This window comes from Pseudophryne corroboree, chromosome 1 (genome assembly GCF_028390025.1).
Source record: "Pseudophryne corroboree isolate aPseCor3 chromosome 1, aPseCor3.hap2, whole genome shotgun sequence".
In the NCBI taxonomy this organism is placed as follows: domain Eukaryota; kingdom Metazoa; phylum Chordata; class Amphibia; order Anura; family Myobatrachidae; genus Pseudophryne; species Pseudophryne corroboree.
The window spans coordinates 415,929,817-415,949,292 of NC_086444.1; the positions used below are offsets into that span (position 1 = coordinate 415,929,817).

A 19,476-nucleotide genomic window follows, 5' to 3' on the forward strand; every position below is an offset into this window, starting at 1 on the left:
GGGTCTCAAAAACACACCATATCCCAGATCACTAACGCAGATACCGACACAGATACTGACTCTAGTGTCGACTATGAGGATGCAAAATTACAGCCAAAGGTGGCGAAAGGTATTCGTTACATGATTATTGCCATTAAAGAGGTTTTGCATATCACTGAGGAACCCCCTGTCCCTGACACGAGGGTACAAATGTATAAAGGGAAAAAGCCTGAGGTCACTTTTCCGTCCTCATTTGAACTAAGCGACTTGTGCGAAAAGGCTTGGGAATCTCCAGATAGGAGACTACAAGTTCCCAAAAGGATTCTTATGGCGTATCCCTTTCCACAAAAGGACCGGATACGATGGGAATCTTCGCCGAAGGTAGACAAGGCGCTGACACGCTTATCCAAGAAGGTGACACTGCCTTCTCAGGATACAGCTTCCCTTAAGGATCCTGCTGATCGTAAGCAGGAGGTTACCATGAAGCACATTTACACACATTCCGGTACTATCGTTAGACCGGCTATGGCATCGGCCTGGGTGTGTAGTGCTATCGCAGCATGGACAGATTCCTTATCTACGGAACTTGACACCCTAGATAAGGATACCATTCTAATGACCCTAGAGCATATCAAAGATGCTGCTTTATATATGAGGGATGCTCAAAGAGACATTTGTTTACTAAGCTCCAGAATAAATGCTATGTCTATTTCTGCTAGGCGACTCCTGTGGACCCGACAGTGGACGGGGGATACCGACTCAAAGCGGCATATGGAGTCATTGCCTTACAAGGGGGAGGAGTTGTTTGGAGAAGGCCTCTCGGACCTTGTCTCTACTGCTACGGCCGGTAAATCGAATTTCTTACCTTATGTCCCCCCGCAGCATACTAAAAAGGCACCTCATTATCAAATGCAGTCCTTTCGTTCCAATAAAAGCAAGAAGGTACGGGGATCGTCCTTCCTTGCCAGAGGAAAAGGCAAGGGAAAAAAGCTGCATGCAGCTAGTTCCCAGGAGCAGAAGTCCTCCCCTACATCTGCAAAGTCCACCGCATGACGCTGGGGCTTCCCGGGGGGAGTCAGCTCAGGTGGGGGCACGTCTTCGATTTTTCAGCCAGGTCTGGGTTCACTCACAGGTGGATCCCTGGGCTGTAGAGATTGTTTTTCAGGGATACAGGCTGGAATTCGAAAACGTGCCTCCTCGCTGGTTTTTCAAATCGGCTCTGCCAGCTTCCCCGTCAGAGAGGGAGTTAGTGTTGACTGCAATTCAAAAATTGTATCTTCAACAGGTGATAGTCAAAGTTCCTCTTCTCCAGCAAGGAAAGGGGTATTACTCAACCCTGTTTGTGGTCCCGAAACCGGACAGTTCGGTCAGGCCCATTTTGAATCTAAAATCCCTGAACTTGTACTTGAAAAAGTTCAAGTTCAAGATGGAATCGCTCAGAGCGGTCATCGCCAGCCTGGAGTGGAGGGGATTGGATGGTGTCCCTGGACATAAAGGTTGCATACCTTCATGTTCCGATTTTCCCTCCTCACCAGGCGTTCCTGAGATTTGCAATACAGGACTGTCATTACCAATTTCAGACGTTGCCGTTTGGGCTTTCCACAGCCCCGAGAATTTTTACCAAGGTAATGGCGGAAATGATGGTGCTCCTGCTCAAGCAGGGTGTCACAATTATCCCATACTTGGACAATCTCCTCATAAAGGCGAGATCTCGGGAGAAGTTGCTGGACAGCGTGTCGCTGTCGGTGAGGATGTTGCAGGGGCACGGCTGGATTCTCAATATACCGAAGTCCCAGCTAGTCCCTACAACGCGCCTGACCTTTCTGGGTCTGATTCTAGACACAGACCAGAAAAAGGTTTTTCTTCCGATGGAAAAGGCTCAGGAGCTCATAGCCCTGGTCAGGAACCTATTAAAGCTAAAAAAGGTTTCGGTGCATCACTGCACGCGTGTCCTGGGGAAGATGGTGGCGTCGTACGAGGCCATCCCCTTCGGAAGGTTCCATGCGAGGACATTTCAATGGGATCTACTGGACAAATGGTCCGGGTCCCATTTACATATGCATCAGAGGATCACCCTTTCTCCAAGAGCCAGGGTATCTCTCCTGTGGTGGCTGCACAGTGCTCACCTCCTAGAAGGCCGCAGGTTCGGAATTCAGGACTGGATCCTGGTGACCACGGACGCAAGCCTCCGAGGTTGGGGAGCAGTCACACTGGGAAGAAATTTCCAAGGTCTCTGGTCGAATCTAGAGACTTGTCTCCACATCAACGTCCTGGAGTTGAGGGCCATATACAACGCCCTACGCCAGGCGGAGGCATTTCTTTGGGACAAACCGGTTCTGATTCAGTCAGACAATGTCACAGCAGTGGCTCATGTAAACCGCCAAGGCGGCACAAGGAGCAGAGCGGCCATGGCAGAAGCGGCCAGGATTCCTCGCTGGGCGGAAGGCCATGTAAGCGCCCTATCAGCTGTTTTCATCCCGGGGGTGGACAACTGGGAAGCGGACTTCCTCAGCAGGCACGACCTGCATCCGGGAGAGTGGGGACTTCATCAAGAAGTCTTCGCACAGATCGTGGGTCGGTGGGGACTGCCTCAGATAGACATGATGGCATCCCGTCTCAACAAAAAGCTAAAGCGGTATGGCACCAGGTCAAGAGACCCTCAGGCGGTAGCGGTGGGCGCTCTAGTGATACCTTAGGTTTTCAGATCGGTCTATGTGTTCCCTCCTCTACCTCTCATACCCAAGGTGTTGAGAATAATAAGACTAAGAAGAGTAAGAACAATCCTCATTGTTCCAGATTGGCCACGAAGGACTTGGTATCCGGATCTGCAAGAGTTGCTCACAGAAGATCCGTGGCCTCTTCCTCTAAGACAGGACCTGCTGCAGCAGGGGCCCTGTCTGTTTCAAGACTTACCGCGGCTGCGTTTGACGGCATGGCGGTTGAACGCCGGATCCTAGTGAAAAAAGGTATTCCGGAGGAGGTCATTCCTACCCTGATCAAGGCTAGGAAGGACGTGACATTGAAACATTATCACCGTATATGGCGAAAATATGTTTCCTGGTGTGAGGCCAGGACTGCTCCTACGGAGGAGTTCCATTTGGGTCGTCTGCTTCACTTCCTGCAAACAGGAGTGACTTTGGGCCTAAAATTAGGGTCCATAAAGGTCCAAATTTCGGCCTTATCCATTTTCTTTCAAAATGAATTGGCTTCTCTTCCTGAAGTACAGACATTCGTGAAGGCATATTCAGCCTCCTTTTGTACCTCCGGTGGCGCCGTGGGATCTAAATGTGGTATTAAGTTTCCTCAAGTCACCTTGGTTTGAACCACTCACAACAGTGGAGTTGAAATATCTCACTTGGAAAGTGGTCATGTTGTTGGCCTTGGCTTCTGCGAGGCGTGTTTCGGAATTAGCGGCTTTGTCACATAAAAGCCCCTATCGGGTTTTCCACGTGGATAGGGCAGAATTGAGGACTCGTCCTCAATTTCTGCCTAAAGTGGTCTCTTCTTTTCATATGAATCAACCTATTGTCGTGCCTGTGGCTACATGGGACTTGGAGGATTCAGAGTCCCTTGATGTGGTCAGGGCTTTGAAGATTTATGTGTCCAGAACAGCGAGGGTTAGGAAAACTGAAGCGCTGTTTGTTCTGTATGCAGCCAACAAAGTTGGCGCGCCTGCTTCAAAGCAGACTATTGCGCGCTGGATCTGTAACACGATTCAGCAGGCGCATTCTACGGCAGGTTTGCCATTGCCTAAATCGGTTAAGACCCATTCCACTAGGAAGGTGGGCTCGTCTTGGGCGGCTGCCCAAGGGGTCTCGGCATTACAGTTGTGCCGAGCAGCTACTTGGTCGAGATCAAACACCTTTGCAAAGATCTATAAATTTGATACCCTGGCTGAGGAGGACCTCCTGTTTGCTCAATTGGTGCTGCAGAGTCATCCGCACTCTCCCGCCCGTTTGGGAGCTTTGGTATAATCCCCATGGTCCTTACGGAGTCCCAGCATCCTCAAGGACGTTAGAGAAAGAAGATTTTACACTTACTGGTAAATCTTTTTCTCGTAGTCCAAAGAGGATGCTGGGCGCCCGTCCCAAGTGCGGACTTCTTCTGCAAGACTTGTATATAGTTTTTGCTTACATAAGGGTTATGTTATCGTTTCATCGATTTAGACCGAGACTATGTTGTTTGTTCATACTATTAACTGGGCAGTTATCACAAGTTATACGGTGTGATTGGTGTGGCTGGTATGAATCTTGCCCTGGGATTCCCAAAAATCCTTTCCTCGTACTGTCCATCTCCTCTGGGCACAGTTTCTCTAACTGGGGTCTGGAGAAGGGGCATAGAGGGAGGAGCCAGTGCACACCCAGAGTCTAAAGTCTTTCTTAAAGTGCTCATGCCTCCTGCGGAGCCCATCTATTCCCCATGGTCCTTACGGAGTCCCAGCATCCTCTACGGACTACGAGAAATAGATTTACCGGTAAGTGTAAAATCTTATTTTTGCCTTCCTGTCCCCTCCTTCTCCTTCCTGCTCCCATCATGACCCTCCATTAATACTTGCCCTGTGTCTTCCCTGAGTAGCGTTGGAAGCCAAACTTGCGGAAGGGTTTTCCCCTTCTAATTGAGGCTTTGCTAACAGGGGTAACAAGTGACTGGCATCTGTTGCACTTGCAGGGGTTTGCATCTTGTGATGTGCTGCGTGAGCCTGGCATATTTATCTAGCAATAGAGCAGACGCCTTACCGTTGTCGCACTGCTTGGTCATGAAGAGTTTCATGATCTACTGCAGCCTGTGTTATCTGGCCAGTGAATGATGTGCCGTGCTTGTCCTTGGTTCTAAAGTCTCCCTCCCTTGTACAGTTCATTCTGCAGAGTCTTTCTTTTCTATCCTTCATTGTTTGTATATTAATGCCACCATCACTGGCTTGCGGCTATGGAGCAGTCTGTGCATTTGGTTGCCGATGCAGCTGATCTCTAGTTTTGTTGCAGAGCTTCCTTTGGTCGCCACTGGAAGCTGATGGAGAGGTCCTTTTTGATTTTCTTCAGCTTCTTATGCAGCTGTTTCTGGCCACTGATACCTTCTACAATAAGATCATCCTTTTATGAGTAACTTCATTAGAAGCCAATTAGTATGTTCTTGGAGTGCGGGAGGAAAACCGAGAAAAGACACGCAAACATTGGGAGAATATATGAATTCCACACTGGTGCCACGTTGGAGTTGAATGCATGGCATTGGGGAGTAAATGTATTATAGCAGCACGATGACACTTCCTGCTTCGCCTCATTACCGAGGTGAAGCAGCAAGGGACATCAACAAGATGTACTAACATCTTGTCTGACGAAATGGAGGAGCGAAAGATGCCCCCCTGAGCGCACAGCGCATCAGCTTAGAGCTGATGTACTGTGTCTCCTTCCCGGCGGGATCTCGCTACTCACGCGAGATTCCCTGCACACTCCGGGGCCGGCATCCACCACAGGCAGAGACAGCTCTGTCCCTGCTGTGGTGTATGTCCACCTGCAGCTGTCGAAATTGACAGCTGCAGGTGTCTGAATGGTCAGTGATGCTGATCGTTCATACATTGGCTGTGCATATCGGCCTGCTATCTATGAGATAGCGGCCCCGGTATGGACAGGGGTGCATAGAGGGGGAGACATGGGGGAGAAGCGGTATCAGCGCACATAACGTACGCTGATACTGCTTCTTCCCCATATCGCAGGGTAATACATTTACCCCTAAGTGCTGTGAGGCAGTGCTAACTGCTGCATCTTGCAACACAATATCTCTATCGGTGCTACTAGGGCTTGGATCTGGCTAACGGAAATTTCTCTGACGTCCTAGTGGATGCTGGGAACTCCGTAAGGACCATGGGGGATAGCGGGCTCCGAAGGAGGCTGGGCACTCTAGAAAGAATTATGACTACCTGGTGTGCACTGGCTCCTCCCACTATGACCCTCCTCCAAGCCTCAGTTAGATTTTGTGCCCGGCCGAGGTTGGATGCACACTAGGGGCTCTCCTGAGCCTTTAGAGAGAGAGTATAGAAATTAAGTTTTTTATTTTCAGTGAGACCTGCTGGCAACAGGCTCACTGCAGCGAGGGACTAAGGGGAGAAGAAGCGAACCTGCCTGCTTGCAGCCAGCTTGGGCTTCTTAGGCTACTGGACACCATTAGCTCCAGAGGGATCGACCGCAGGCCCAGTCCTTGGTGTTCGGTCCCGGAGCCGCGCCGCCGTCCCCCTTACAGAGCCAGAAGCAAGAAGAGGTCCGGAAAAGCGGCGGCAGAAGACATCAGTCTTCACCAAGGTAGCGCACAGCAGCACTGCAGCTGTGCGCCATTGCTCCTCACACACACTTCACACTCCGGTCACTGAGGGTGCAGGGCGCTGGGGGGGGGCGCCCTGAGAAGCAATAAATACACCTTGGCTGGCAAAAATACCACAATATATAGCCCCAGAGGCTATATATGTGGTAAATACCCCTGCCAGAATCCAGAAAAAATCGGGAGAATAGGCCGCGGAAAAGGGGCGGAGCTATCTCCTTCAGCACACTGGCGCCATTTCTCCCTCACAGCTTCGCTGGAAGGAAGCTCCCTGGCTCTCCCCTGCAGTCTACACTACAGAAAAGGGTAAAAAAGAGAGGGGGGCACTAAATTTAGGCGCAATATACAGTTATATAGAAAAAGCAGCTATAGGGGACATAACTCAGTTAGTCCCTGCATTATATAGCGCTCTGGTGTGTGCTGGCATACTCTCACTCTGTCCCCCCAAAGGGCTTTTGTGGGTCCTGTCCTCTGTTAGAGCATTCCCTGTGTGTGTGCGGTGTGTCGGTACGGCTGTGTCGACATGTTTGATGAGGATAATGAGGTGGAGACGGAGCAGATGCCTTTTAGGAGGGATGTCACCCCCTGCGGGGCAGACACCTGAGTGGATGTGCTTATGGAAAGAAATGAGTGCACGTATAGACTCTTTACATAAGAAATTTGACGACATGCCAAATGTGGGACAGCCGACTTCTCAGCTCGTGCCTGTCCAGGCGTCGCACAGGTCATCAGGGGCTCTAAAACGCCCGCTACCTCAGACCGCAGACCCAGATGTCGACACTGATACTGACACCAGTGTCGACGACGATGAGTCTAACCTGATGCCCACTAAGGCCATTCACTGCATGATTGAGGCAATGAAAGAGGTGTTACACATTTCTGATATAAATACAGGTACCACTAAAAAGGGTATTATGTTTGGGGAGAAAAAACTACCCGTAGTTTTCCCCCATCAGATGAATTAAATGAAGTGTGTGAAGAAGCGTGGCTTTTCCCTGATAAAAAATTGGTAATTCCTAAGAAGGTACTAATGGCGTTCCCTTTCCCGCCAGAGGATAGGTCACGTTGGGAAACACCCCCTAGGGTGGATAAAGCGCTCACACGTTTGTCTAAAAAGGTGGCACTACCGTCTCCGGATACGGCCGCCCTCAAGGAACCTGCTGATAGAAAGCAGGAGGCGATCCTGAAGTCTGTATACACACACTCAGGCATTATACTTAGGCCAGCTATTGCGTCAGCATGGATGTGCAGTGCTGCCGCTGCGTGGTCAGATAAACTGTCAGAGAATATTGACACACTAGACAGAGACACGATCCTGTTAACCATAGACCATATCAAAGACTCAGTCTTATATATGAGAGATGCACAGAGGGAAATCTGCCGGCTGGCATCAAAAGTAAGTGCATTGTCCATTTCTGCTAGGAGAGGCTTATGGACTCGCCAGTGGACAGGAGATGCAGATTCTAAAAGGCACATGGAAGTTTTGCCTTATAAGGGTGAGGAATTATTTGGGGATGGTCTCTCGGACCTAGTTTCCACAGCAACGTCTGGGAAGTCAGCATTTTTACCCCATGTCCCCTCACAGCCTAAGAAGGCGCCGTTTTATCAGGTTCAGTCCTTTCGGACCCAGAAAAACAAGCGTGGAAAAGGCGGGTCTTTTCTGTCCAGAGGCAGAGGTAGGGGAAAAAGGCTGCAACAAACAGCAGGTTCCCAGGAGCAAAAGTCCTCCCCCGCTTCTTCTTCCAAGTCCGCCGCATGACGGTGGGGCTCCACAGGCGGAGCCAGGTACGGTGGGGGGCCGCCTCAAGAATTTTAGCGATCAGTGGGCTCGCTCACAGGTGGATCCCTGGATCCTTCAAATAGTATCTCAAGGGTACAAACTGGAATTCGAGGCGTCTCCACCCCACCGGTTCCTAAAATCTGCCTTTACGATTGCTCCCTCGGACAGGGAGGCGGTGCTAGCGGCAATTCACAAGCTGTATTCCCAGCAGGTGATAATCAAGGTACCCCTACTTCAACAAGGCCGGGGTTACTATTCCACACTATTTGTGGTGCCGAAATCAGACGGTTCGGTGAGACCCATTCTAAATTTGAAATCCTTGAACACATACATAAAAAAATTCAAGTTCAAGATGGAATCGCTCAGGGCGGTTATTGCAAGCCTGGAGGAGGGGGATTACATGGTATCCCTGGACATCAAGGATGCTTACTTGCATGTCCCCATTTACCATCCTCACCAGGAGTACCTCAGATTTGTGGTACAGGATTGCCATTACCAATTCCAGACGCTGCCGTTTGGACTGTCCACGGCACCGAGGGTATTTACCAAGGTTATGGCGGAGATGATGATACTCCTTCGAAAAAAGGGAGTTTTAATTATCCCGTACTTGGACGATCTCCTAATAAAGGCGAGGTCCAAGGAACAGTTGTTGGTGGGAGTAGCACTATCTCAGGAAGTGCTGCACCAGCACGGCTGGATTCTAAATATCCCAAAGTCACAGCTGGTTCCGACGACACGTCTACTGTTCCTGGGTATGATTCTGGATACAGTCCAGAAAAAAGTATTTCTCCCGGAGGAGAAAGCCAGGGAGTTGTCATCTCTAGTCAGAGACCTCCTGAAACCAAAACAGGTATCGGTGCATCACTGCACGAGGGTTCTGGGAAAGATGGTAGCTTCTTACGAAGCAATTCCCTTCGGCAGGTTTCATGCCAGAATCTTTCAGTGGGACCTGTTGGACAAATGGTCCGGATCGCATCTTCAGATGCATCGCTTAATAACCCTGTCTCCAAGAACCAGGGTGTCTCTACTGTGGTGGCTGCAGAGTGCCCATCTTCTAGAGGGCCGCAGGTTCGAATATGGGCCTAAAACTAGGCTCCATTAAAGTACAGATCTCGGCTCTGTCGATTTTCTTTCAAAAAGAACTAGCTTCAGTACCTGAAGTTCAGACGTTTGTGAAAGGAGTACTGCATATTCAGCCCCCGTTTGTGCCTCCTGTGGCACCTTGGGATCTCAACGTGGTGTTTAGTTTCTTAAAATCACATTGGTTTGAGCCACTAAAAACCGTGGATCTGAAATATCTCACGTGGAAAGTGGTCATGTTATTGGCCTTGGCTTCGGCCAGGCGAGTGTCAGAATTGGCGGCTTTATCATGTAAAAGCCCTTATCTGATTTTCCATATGGATAGGGCAGAATTGAGGACTCGTCCCCAGTTTCTCCCTAAGGTGGTGTCAGCGTTTCACCTGAACCAGCCTATTGTGGTGCCTGCGGCTACTAGGGATTTGGAGGACTCCAAGTTGCTAGACGTTGTCAGGGCCCTGAAAATATATGTTTCCAGGACGGCTGGAGTCAGAAAATCTGACTCGCTGTTTATCCTGTATGCACCCAACAAGCTGGGTGCTCCTGCTTCTAAGCAGACTATTGCTCGCTGGATTTGTAGTACAATTCAGCTTGCACATTCTGTGGCAGGCCTGCCACAGCCAAAATCTGTAAATGCCCATTCCACAAGGAAGGTGGGCTCATCTTGGGCGGCTGCCCGAGGGGTCTCGGCTTTACAACTTTGCCGAGCTGCTACTTGGTCAGGGGCAAACACGTTTGCAAAATTTTACAAATTTGATACCCTGGCTGAGGAGGACCTGGAGTTCTCTCATTCGGTGCTGCAGAGTCACCCGCACTCTCCCGCCCGTTTGGGAGCTTTGGTATAATCCCCATGGTCCTTACGGAGTTCCCAGCATCCACTAGGACGTCAGAGAAAATAAGAATTTACTTACCGGTAATTCTATTTCTCGTAGTCCGTAGTGGATGCTGGGCGCCCATCCCAAGTGCGGATTGTCTGCAATACTTGTAAATAGTTATTGTTAACTAAAGGGTTATTGTTGAGCCATCTGTTGAGAGGCTCTGTTGTTTTCATGCTGTAAAACTGGATATAGTATCACGAGTTGTACGGTGTGATGGGTGTGGCTGGTATGAGTCTTACCCGGGATTCAAAATCCTTCCTTATTATGTCAGCTCGTCTGGGCACAGTGTCCTAACTGAGGCTTGGAGGAGGGTCATAGTGGGAGGAGCCAGTGCACACCAGGTAGTCATTCTTTCTAGAGTGCCCAGCCTCCTTCGGAGCCCGCTATCCCCCATGGTCCTTACGGAGTTCCCAGCATCCACTACGGACTACGAGAAATAGAATTACCGGTGAGTAAATTCTTATTTTATACAGTGGTGCATGAAAGTTTGTAAACCCTTCAGAATTTTCTAGATTTCTGCTGACATTTGGCCTAACTACCTCAGATTTTCACTCAAGTAGTAGAGAACCACCACTGGATACATTTCTGTTAGCCAGCTCTAAGCCATAGTAGCATTGATAGGGATATTGTGTTACAAGACGCAGCAGTTAGCATTGCCTTACAGCACTTAATGGCATGCATGCAACTCCAACTTGGCACCATCAGTGTGGAATATATTATTTATTGTAGATTTTGAGAAGTAAGCCTCATTGTCTATCTTCCCTAGCTTAATTATCCTTGAGGTAACCCTAGAAGAGTTTGTATATGCTTATCTGAATGTTCCTCCTTACGTTATTGTTTTGTTTTCCTTCTGATGCTTTGGTTCTGTAATGATGTTTCTTCTGTACTATTGATAGACTGGTGCTTCGCTGCTGTGGTTACGTATTGGGACCAATGGGGTAATTCGGAGTTGATCGCAGCAGCAAATTTGCTGGCAGTTGGGCAAAACCATGTGCACTGCATGGGGGCGCGCAGATATAACATGTGCAGAGAGAGTTAGATTTGGGTGTGGTGTGTTCAAACTGAAATCTAAATTGCAGTGTAAAAATAAAGCAGCCAGTATTTACCCTACACAGAAACAAAATAACCCACCCAAATGTAACTCTCTCTGCAAATGTTATATCTGCCCTTCCTGCAGTGCACATGGTTTTGCCCAACTGCTAACAAATTTGCTGCTGCGATCAACTCTGAATTAGGCCCAAAGATCTTACTCTAAATGTATTTATTTTCTCCTCCTTAAGAAGTGCCCTGCCTCCTATGGCTTAACACCCATAAAGTTATCCTATGATCCGCATTAGCTTCTGATAAAAGGCTTTATTGATTACCTAAAAATGTAGCATGTTCCCTGTTATACTTGTTTCCTTCTCAGGGTTTCGTCTTGGTGGAGAGGAAATGCAGAGGCTGAAGTTTGTGGACAGTATTAAATCTTACAAATCTAAAGCGGTAAGTAATGTTACACCTGCTTGTTGTGTATCTTCTCCTCTCCTCTCCCCCTGCAGATCATATAACACTGATGAAGGTGCTGCCATCACATAGCCCAGAGGTTCCCAAATGTTTTTGAGTCACGGCGCCCTAGAGTACCAGAATTTTTTTTAAGGCACCCCTAGGCCAAAAGTTTCTTATTAAGAAATTTAGAGAAAAAAAAAAAAAAAATTAAGTAAAATGTGCTTATATGTCATCCTTAGGCTCAATTATGTGGTGAGGTACAGGATTCACTTCTGGTTGTCCACATGTTTATGATTGGCAGCCACCAGCACTGGTTTATGGTTGACCATAAATATTTGAATTGGTTCTTGACCACCAATCCAAGGCACCCCTGCAAGTGTCCCGAGGCACACAGTTTGGGAACCACTGACATAGCCCATGTAGTTCTATATCTGCATACATATTGTTTAACACCAAAACATTGATCATTTTTTTACATGCAATACTGTGGCTTGCTGTTGAATCATTTGTAAATATGAGGTTGCTGTAAGAACTGCAACTTGCACCAAATGACGGATTTGGTTTGATAAAGCCTATAATATATCCTATATTAAACACTCTAAACGGTTAATGAACACAGTACGCAATTGGCGTATGGAATACCGTAAGAGTACGCACGTAGCGTAACAAACGCTTAGCCGTGGACGAGACGCACGAGCGGCACGTTCGCTCACGGCTTAAAACGTAAAGGCAAGCACGCTATAGGCTGCCGACTAACGTAATGATACGCTATCAGCGTAGCGGACGCTCGAGACCACGAGGAGATCACGAGCGGCGCTGACGCTCACAGAGTTAAACCTTTGTAACAATATCATAAACAATGTACTTAAATTGTAAACCTTTGTGCAGTGATAAGGTGTAAATGCAACACAGTGTAACTTTGTTAGTTTAAAAGCTGTATGAGCGACTCTTACGCTCTGAGAACCCTTTAGCAATATAATAAACACTCAAATACCGGTCTAAGGGTCTAACACCTTTTAAGGGAGAGAATGAACGTTCAATCGCAAAAGAATACACAATACAAGTTATACACTACCAAACTAACATAAAATACCTAACCGAGTTACTACACGTTAAAATACAACAAAAACACAATTACATTTAAGGGGGAAGGAGAGAGAGAATGGCTTACAACAAAATAGGAGATAAATATGGTTGCAGAGAACTTACGCACAAGGGGAACAATCGCAAGCGCCTTTCTGGATATCCAGCTCCCGATTATCAGTGATGAGAACCGTTGTGAAGAGTAGAGAGCTGGCCCAGATCGGCTTGTCTTTTTATACACTACGCACAATACAGTACAATGGTCCCTACATTCTTATTGTTCATTGGACACAGGAATTCGTCTTCGCTTTATAACAAAAGGTCATAGGTTGGTTCATACAGGTGGGCTGTGACTATTCCAAACTGCTCAGGTGGGAGGGAAACTGGGTTTCCCGCCGCACGGGTAATAAAGTGCAAATATAGTAAATGTCCATAAACTTCTTATGTCCATAACTATACGCACGAGCGAGTAATCCGCTTCAAACCAACACCGGAATATTGCTAATTATATTCTCTTCCGATGGATACTAAACACCACTGTGTAACCCCTGTCTGACCCTTCGTATCAAACAAAGAGGAATCTCTTTGTCCCCGAACATGCTACATTAATTAAACTTTCAGATTCTATCAAAGGGACCATAATCTACAAAATACATTATATGACTAAAATATGTTACGATTTAGTCGCCCGCTAGACGCACACAAACTCTACCGTAAATGCGCATATCGTGCGCCTGCGGGTGCACGCAAAGGCGAGTATACGCACGCACGGGAGGGCTCATGCACGTGCAGCAGGCACTCGCATGAGGTGCATATATGGCAATATGCAGCGTGATATTTTTCTGACTTTGACAGGTTTGAGCAGTTTTCTGCTATTTCGAACACAGAGGGCCTGTCTACAACCTTTTAATCATTCCTAGTGCTAGACAACATGGGCTGGATTTCTATATAACAAGTAGACCACAAGTGCGTATTCCCCCTTCTATAGTAAAAAAAACAAAAACAAAAAACCAGCAACACAGGGCTTTTTGCATTGTATGCCACATACCAACATTGCTGCTGCTCTGAGTGTTTCCTAACACCCTTGGGTTATGAAGGGTCCATACCAGTATAATGGAGAGGTTTCCTCGAAGCTGCAGTAATGTGACACTTTTCCATCCATAAACGTTATCTCCTTAAATGTTTGTATAGGTGAGCTTAATTCTTGTTTTCCTCACCCAGACCATATTTGAAATTAATGCCACTAACAAGACCCCTGCAAGTGAAGTCATGCGAGCCAAACGGAATCGTGATTGTAATCTCATTACAAAGTTCCAGCGGTTGCAGGACGACAAAGCGAGTAGTTTGGTTCAGTCTAGTGCAAGATCCAATCTCCCGTCCTGCCAAGACGAAGCAGAAGAAAGCATAGAGGTAACCCACATACCTTAGATACCTGCTGTGCGAGTATATTCCTCAGAAATGCTGAACCTGATGTTCAATAACTTTCTATCAGGGAGTCTTCTCACAAGTACTGGGAAAGAGGAAGAGGACAGACGCAGACAAGGCCGAATTCAGGAAGAAGACAGGGTCTGCTCAGGATCCGGAATTTTATATCCCATACAGACCAAAGGACTTTGACAGTGAAAGGGGGTAAGGCAGCATGAATGAAGGCATGTTAAGAAAATTAGAAATACTAATAAATTACCTGAGAGAATACCATTCAGTGTTTAAAAGAAAAAAAAAGTACAAATATTCATGCTCGATGGGAAAGGATAAATTCAGTATAGTAGATGCATTTGACCTTCTTGACTTCAGATGTTTTTTTGTTTTTTTAATCATGTATATTTCCATTGTTCCAAAGTAAAAAAAGAGACAAACGGAAAAGAAAAGACATATAATACAGCTATATCAGACTTGAAATACAGTAACAAACCTTATTTAATATACTAAAGGTTGTTGGGTAGTTTGGGTTTTAATTCTGTTTTAGAAAACTGTTACTGATCTAGTGACTGCTCAATCAGTTTGCTACACAGTAGCTATATTATTGTTTATACTATGTTTCTTATAGGCTGAGCGTTGCAGGCAGTAGTTTTGAGCAGGCAGCAGCAGGGGCAGTGCTGGACCTGCTGGGAGACCAGAATGAGGATCTCTCCAAGACTAAGCACGTCATGAAATGGTGAGTTGGTGGTGGGGGGAATGGGGAATATAGGGACTTGCTGTCATTTTCTTCTAATAAAATAATTAGAATAATAATCACCGTGATTATAAGGATTTAATTCTTACATTTTAGGGATCGTAAGAAAAAGAAGTTTGTTGGAGCAGGAGGACATCAGGATAAGAAGAAAATAAGGACCGAGAGTGGACGACTCATTAGCAGCTCCTATAAGAAAAATATGTATCCTTTATGTCTTCAGCATTTTGTCCTAAGGGACATTTATGGGCCCTACACACTGGCTCACATGACTGCACGATATGAACGAGATAATGTTCATATCGTGCAGTGTGGAGGATCCAGCAATGAACGATCTCGTCCATATTTGCCTGCACTTCAATGCAGCCGGGTGACAGGGGGAGTGAAGAAACTTCACCCCCCCCCCCCCCCCCCCCCCCCCGCCGCCGGGTCGCCCGTCAGCCGTATCCGCCGTCGGGCAGCTCGGCGGCGGATCGGCCAGTGTACAGGCCTATTACTTATCAAAAAATACCATTCAGAGATGTTCTGAGAGCGTTTCAAACAAAGGTATATCTCAAAATGTGAGGTATTGTAAATAGAAACATGCAGCAATTGTATGTAAATAGATTTATTTATTATTATTTTATTAACAGTTTCTTATATAGCGCAGCAAATTCCGTTGCGCTTTACAATTTGAAATAACAATAACAAACTGGGTGATAACAGTCATAGAGATAGGAAGGCCCTGCTCGCAAGCTTACAATCCTAGGGAAATAGGCATATGTACACAAGGAAAGGTGCTATCTATTGCATAGAATGAAAAGAAATGTGAGGATATGGACTGTACAGAGTGGATGTAATTTAATAGAAAGGTTTATGAAAGTTATGTGGGCGGTTCTGGAATGTGATAAGCTTGCCTAAAGAGGTGAGTTTTGAGGGAACGCTTGAAGGTTTGGAGACTAGAGGAGAGTCTTATTGTGCGTGGTAGGGCATTCCACAGAGTGGGTGCAACCCGATGAAAGTCCTGCAGTCGTGAGTGGGAGCGAGTAATGAGTGTGGATGAGAGACGCAGGTCTTGTGAAGAGCGAAGAGGTCGGGTTGGGAGATATTTTGTGATAAGCGAAGTGATGTACGTTGGTGTAGTTTGGTTAATGGCCTTGTGTGTGAGTAAAAGTATTTTATATTGAATGCGGTAGAGTACAGGTAACCAATGGAGGGACTGACAGAGTGGATCTGCAGACGATGAACGTCTAGCGAGGAAGATGAGCCTCGCCGCTGCATTCAGAATGGATTGTAGTGGTGAGAGTCTCGTTTTGGGAAGACCAGTTAGGAGACTATTGCAATAATCAATGCGGGAGATGAGATGAGAGCGTGGATTAGAGTTTTTGCAGTGTCTTGTGTAAGGTATGGTCGTATTTTGGATATGTTTTTTAGATGCATGTAACATGATCTTGAGACAGATTGAATGTGGGGAACAAAGGACAGATCAGAGTCAAGGATGACACCTAGGCAGCGAGCTTGTGGGGTAGGGTAGATAGTCGAGTTTTCAACAGTGATAGAGATATCAGGTTGGTACCTACTATTGGCCTGTGGAAATATAATTAACTCTGTCTTTGAAATATTAAGTTTGAGGTGGCGAGATGTCATCCAGGATGAAATGGCAGAAAGGCATTCAGTGACACGGTCCAGTACAGATAGGGACAAGTCAGGGGAGGACAGGTAGATTTGAGTATCATCTGCGTACAGATGATACTGAAAACCAAAAGAGCTGATTAGTTTACCAAGAGATGAGGTATAGATAGAGAAAAGCAGAGGACCCAAGACTGAGCCTTGCGGTACTCCAACTGAAAGAGGTAGCGAAGAGGAGGTAGATTCAGAGAAGCGAACACTGAAGGAGCGATTAGATAGGTACGATAGGAACCAAGAAAGGGCTGTGTCTTTAAGACCTAGGGATTGTAGTGTCTGTATGAGAAGAGAGTGGTCTACAGTGTCAAATGCAGCAGATAGATCTAGAAGAATAAGTAGTGAGTAGTGGCCTTTAGACTTCGTAGTGACCAAATCATTAACCACTTTAGTCAGTGCCGTCTCTGTGGAATGTTGGGAACGGAAGCCTGACTGAAGTGGGTCCAACAAAGTGTATGAGTTAAAGTGTGTGAGTCGAGTGTAGGCAAGTCTCTCAAGTAGCTTATACCCCTTTTCCACTAGCTCAAAAAACGGGGGCGCGCATTTACCCGTGTTTTTGGCAAGTGGAAAAGGGTCAACCCGGATCAAGTGACCCGTGAATCCTACCCGGCTATTTACCTGGGTAGGACACGGGAATGATCCGGGTAGGGTTCTAGTGTAAACGGGAGCCGTGTCGATGCGACACGGCTCCCGTTTACACTGTATGGAAGGGCGGCGCTGGGAGATCATGTGATCTCCCTGCGCCGCCCCTGCCGCGTCACTAGAAGCGTCACCAACCCGGCATATGCCGGGTTGTGACTGCTGATGGGAAAGGGGACGAGCACGGGTCGCAGCAGGGGGCAGCTCCCGTGTCAGGCTCCCGGCTGCGACCCGTGATCGTAAGTGGAAAAGGGGTAGAGAGAGACAAGGGAGCTGAGAGATAGGGCGGTAGTTTGAGAGAGCATTAGGGTCAGAATTTTGTTTTTTTAAAATAGGAGTAATCACTGCATGCTTGAAGAGTGAAGGAAAAATACTAGTAGAGAGAGAGAGATTACAGATGTTAGTTAAGGTAGGGATGAGCACCAGAGCCAGAGCTTTACTTATTTGTGAGGGTAAAGGATCAAGAGGAGAGGTAGTAGAGAAGCAGGATGAGAAGAGTGATGATACTTCATCTTCATTTGTGGGATCAAATGAAGAAAGAGTGCCAGAGGGTTCAGGTAAAGAACGGAGCAGGTCACTGGCTGCCGAAGAGCATACCATTTCATCTCGGATCTTAGCAATCTTCTCCTTGAAGTAGGAAACAAGATCTTGTGCCTTGATAGTGGCTGGTGGGGTAGCTGCGGGAGGATTCAGAAGTGATTTAAATGTATTAAAGAGTCGTTTGGGGTTAGAGGCTTGAGCAGAGATAAGAGTTTGGAAATATGTTTGTTTGGCAGTGTCCAGGGCATTTTTATAAGAATGGTAGACTGTCTTATATGTGAGGAAGTCACTTGAAATACGAGATTTACGCCACTGACGTTCAAGTTTTCGTGTGAGTTTTTGTAGTTGTCTTGTTAATTTGGAGTGCCATGGTTGACATCTAGGCCTACGTGGAGTGTGATGGGTAGTTGGAGTCACTTCATCAAGGGCTAGTTCTAGAGTCTCATTAAGGTGTGATACAGCCATCTCAGGAGAGGTGAATGCAGAAATAGGTGAAAGCAGTTGTTGGAGTGAAGTGGAAAGTTTTTGAAGATTAATTGTGTTAATATTTCTGCGAGTTTGAGGAAGATTGGAGAACTTCCGCAACACAGGGTTTGAATTAACAGAGGAAAGCATGCAGGTGATAAGGTTGTGATCTGAGAGGGGGAAAGGAGTGTTGGTGAGTTCAGCGATGGAGCATAGTCTGGTGAATACTAGATCAAGGCAGTGGCCCGCCTGATGAGTAGAGGAGTCAGTCCATTGGGAGAGGCCAAGAGAGGATTCTTAAATAGATAAGAAAAGTATACATGTAGGGACATTTAAAAGGAGACCTGTGATTTCAGATGATACCAACCAAGTACAGGCAGGTTCTCATTAGCAAACAGTCCTTGTACTGGCCTCCTGCAAAGTCACTTATTGATCTGTCCCTGACTTTAAAAACAATGTGGGGAACAAAAGGAAAAGAACACCTTACATTTTCGGCAAATCCTATAGACTACCTTATCTCCCCAAGGATGAAACACTCCCTGTATCTTGACATTTGTAACTTTTCTCTAGCATCCATAAGGGATATTGGGGAGACTTGGGTCCAAAGGAGCCGGTGCACTTTAAATTTCTTCACTGGGTGTGTTGGCTCCTCCCCTCTATGCCCCTCCCACAGGCAGTTTAGAAAAAAGTGCCCTCAGAAGAGGATGCACATCTCTGCAGCTCCAGAGAGTTTTCTTCAATTTCTTTTAAACTTTTATTATTTTCGGTATGCTGTTTGGGCAACCGCGTACCTGCGCTGTGGGAAGTTTGGGGGGGGACACTCAACGGCCTTGCGAGGTGCAGAGCCGCTTCCCCGCTGCAGGACCACCGTCCTGAGAGCTTTTGTTCAGCGGAGCACTGCGCCTTGGCTGTCGCAATCGCAGCACGTCACACACCCCTAACACTAGCCTGAAGGTGACGTCTGTGTAGAGTACAAGCTGGGGGCCCCGCTAAGGGGGTCCTCCGGTTCAGAGTGCGGCAGAAAGTGGGCGCGGCATATGGGACACTCCGGGGGGGACCCGCTAGCGCCCCCCATATAAACTGGTTCAGGATGGCTTAAACTAGCACTGGTACGATGATTTTAAGCATGATTGGAGACATTGCCAGTATATAAAAAAACAAAACGCTGTAGCTCTGCCGCCATTGTGGGGTGGGGGGGTCGGGACCAGAGGCATTTTGGCGCCTTCCTCTACTTACTGCAGCAACAATCAGCACACACACAGCTCTTCCTGCTGATTCCTAAGACACGCTGGAAAACTGGTACAGGGTGTAGCAAAGGGGGAGAGTCGCTATTGTACACAATCTGGGTCCTCTACAGGACAGAATTTACTTGTATTTCACTGTAATATAATTAGCTGACAGCCTCACTG

The 19,476-nt window shown here is 47.0% G+C and overlaps 1 protein-coding gene across 1 annotated transcript in view; it reads left to right on the plus strand.

The window, feature by feature from the left end:
* Positions 1 to 19,476, plus strand: part of DDX54 (DEAD-box helicase 54) — a 92,787-nt gene that overhangs the window by 19,683 nt on the left and 53,628 nt on the right. Inside the window, exons 14-18 of the mRNA XM_063913308.1 lie at positions 11,432 to 11,505; positions 13,813 to 14,001; positions 14,084 to 14,220; positions 14,639 to 14,746; positions 14,861 to 14,965. Coding sequence (XP_063769378.1) covers positions 11,432 to 11,505; positions 13,813 to 14,001; positions 14,084 to 14,220; positions 14,639 to 14,746; positions 14,861 to 14,965 — 613 coding nt within the window. The remainder of the gene's footprint in view (positions 1 to 11,431; positions 11,506 to 13,812; positions 14,002 to 14,083; positions 14,221 to 14,638; positions 14,747 to 14,860; positions 14,966 to 19,476) is intronic.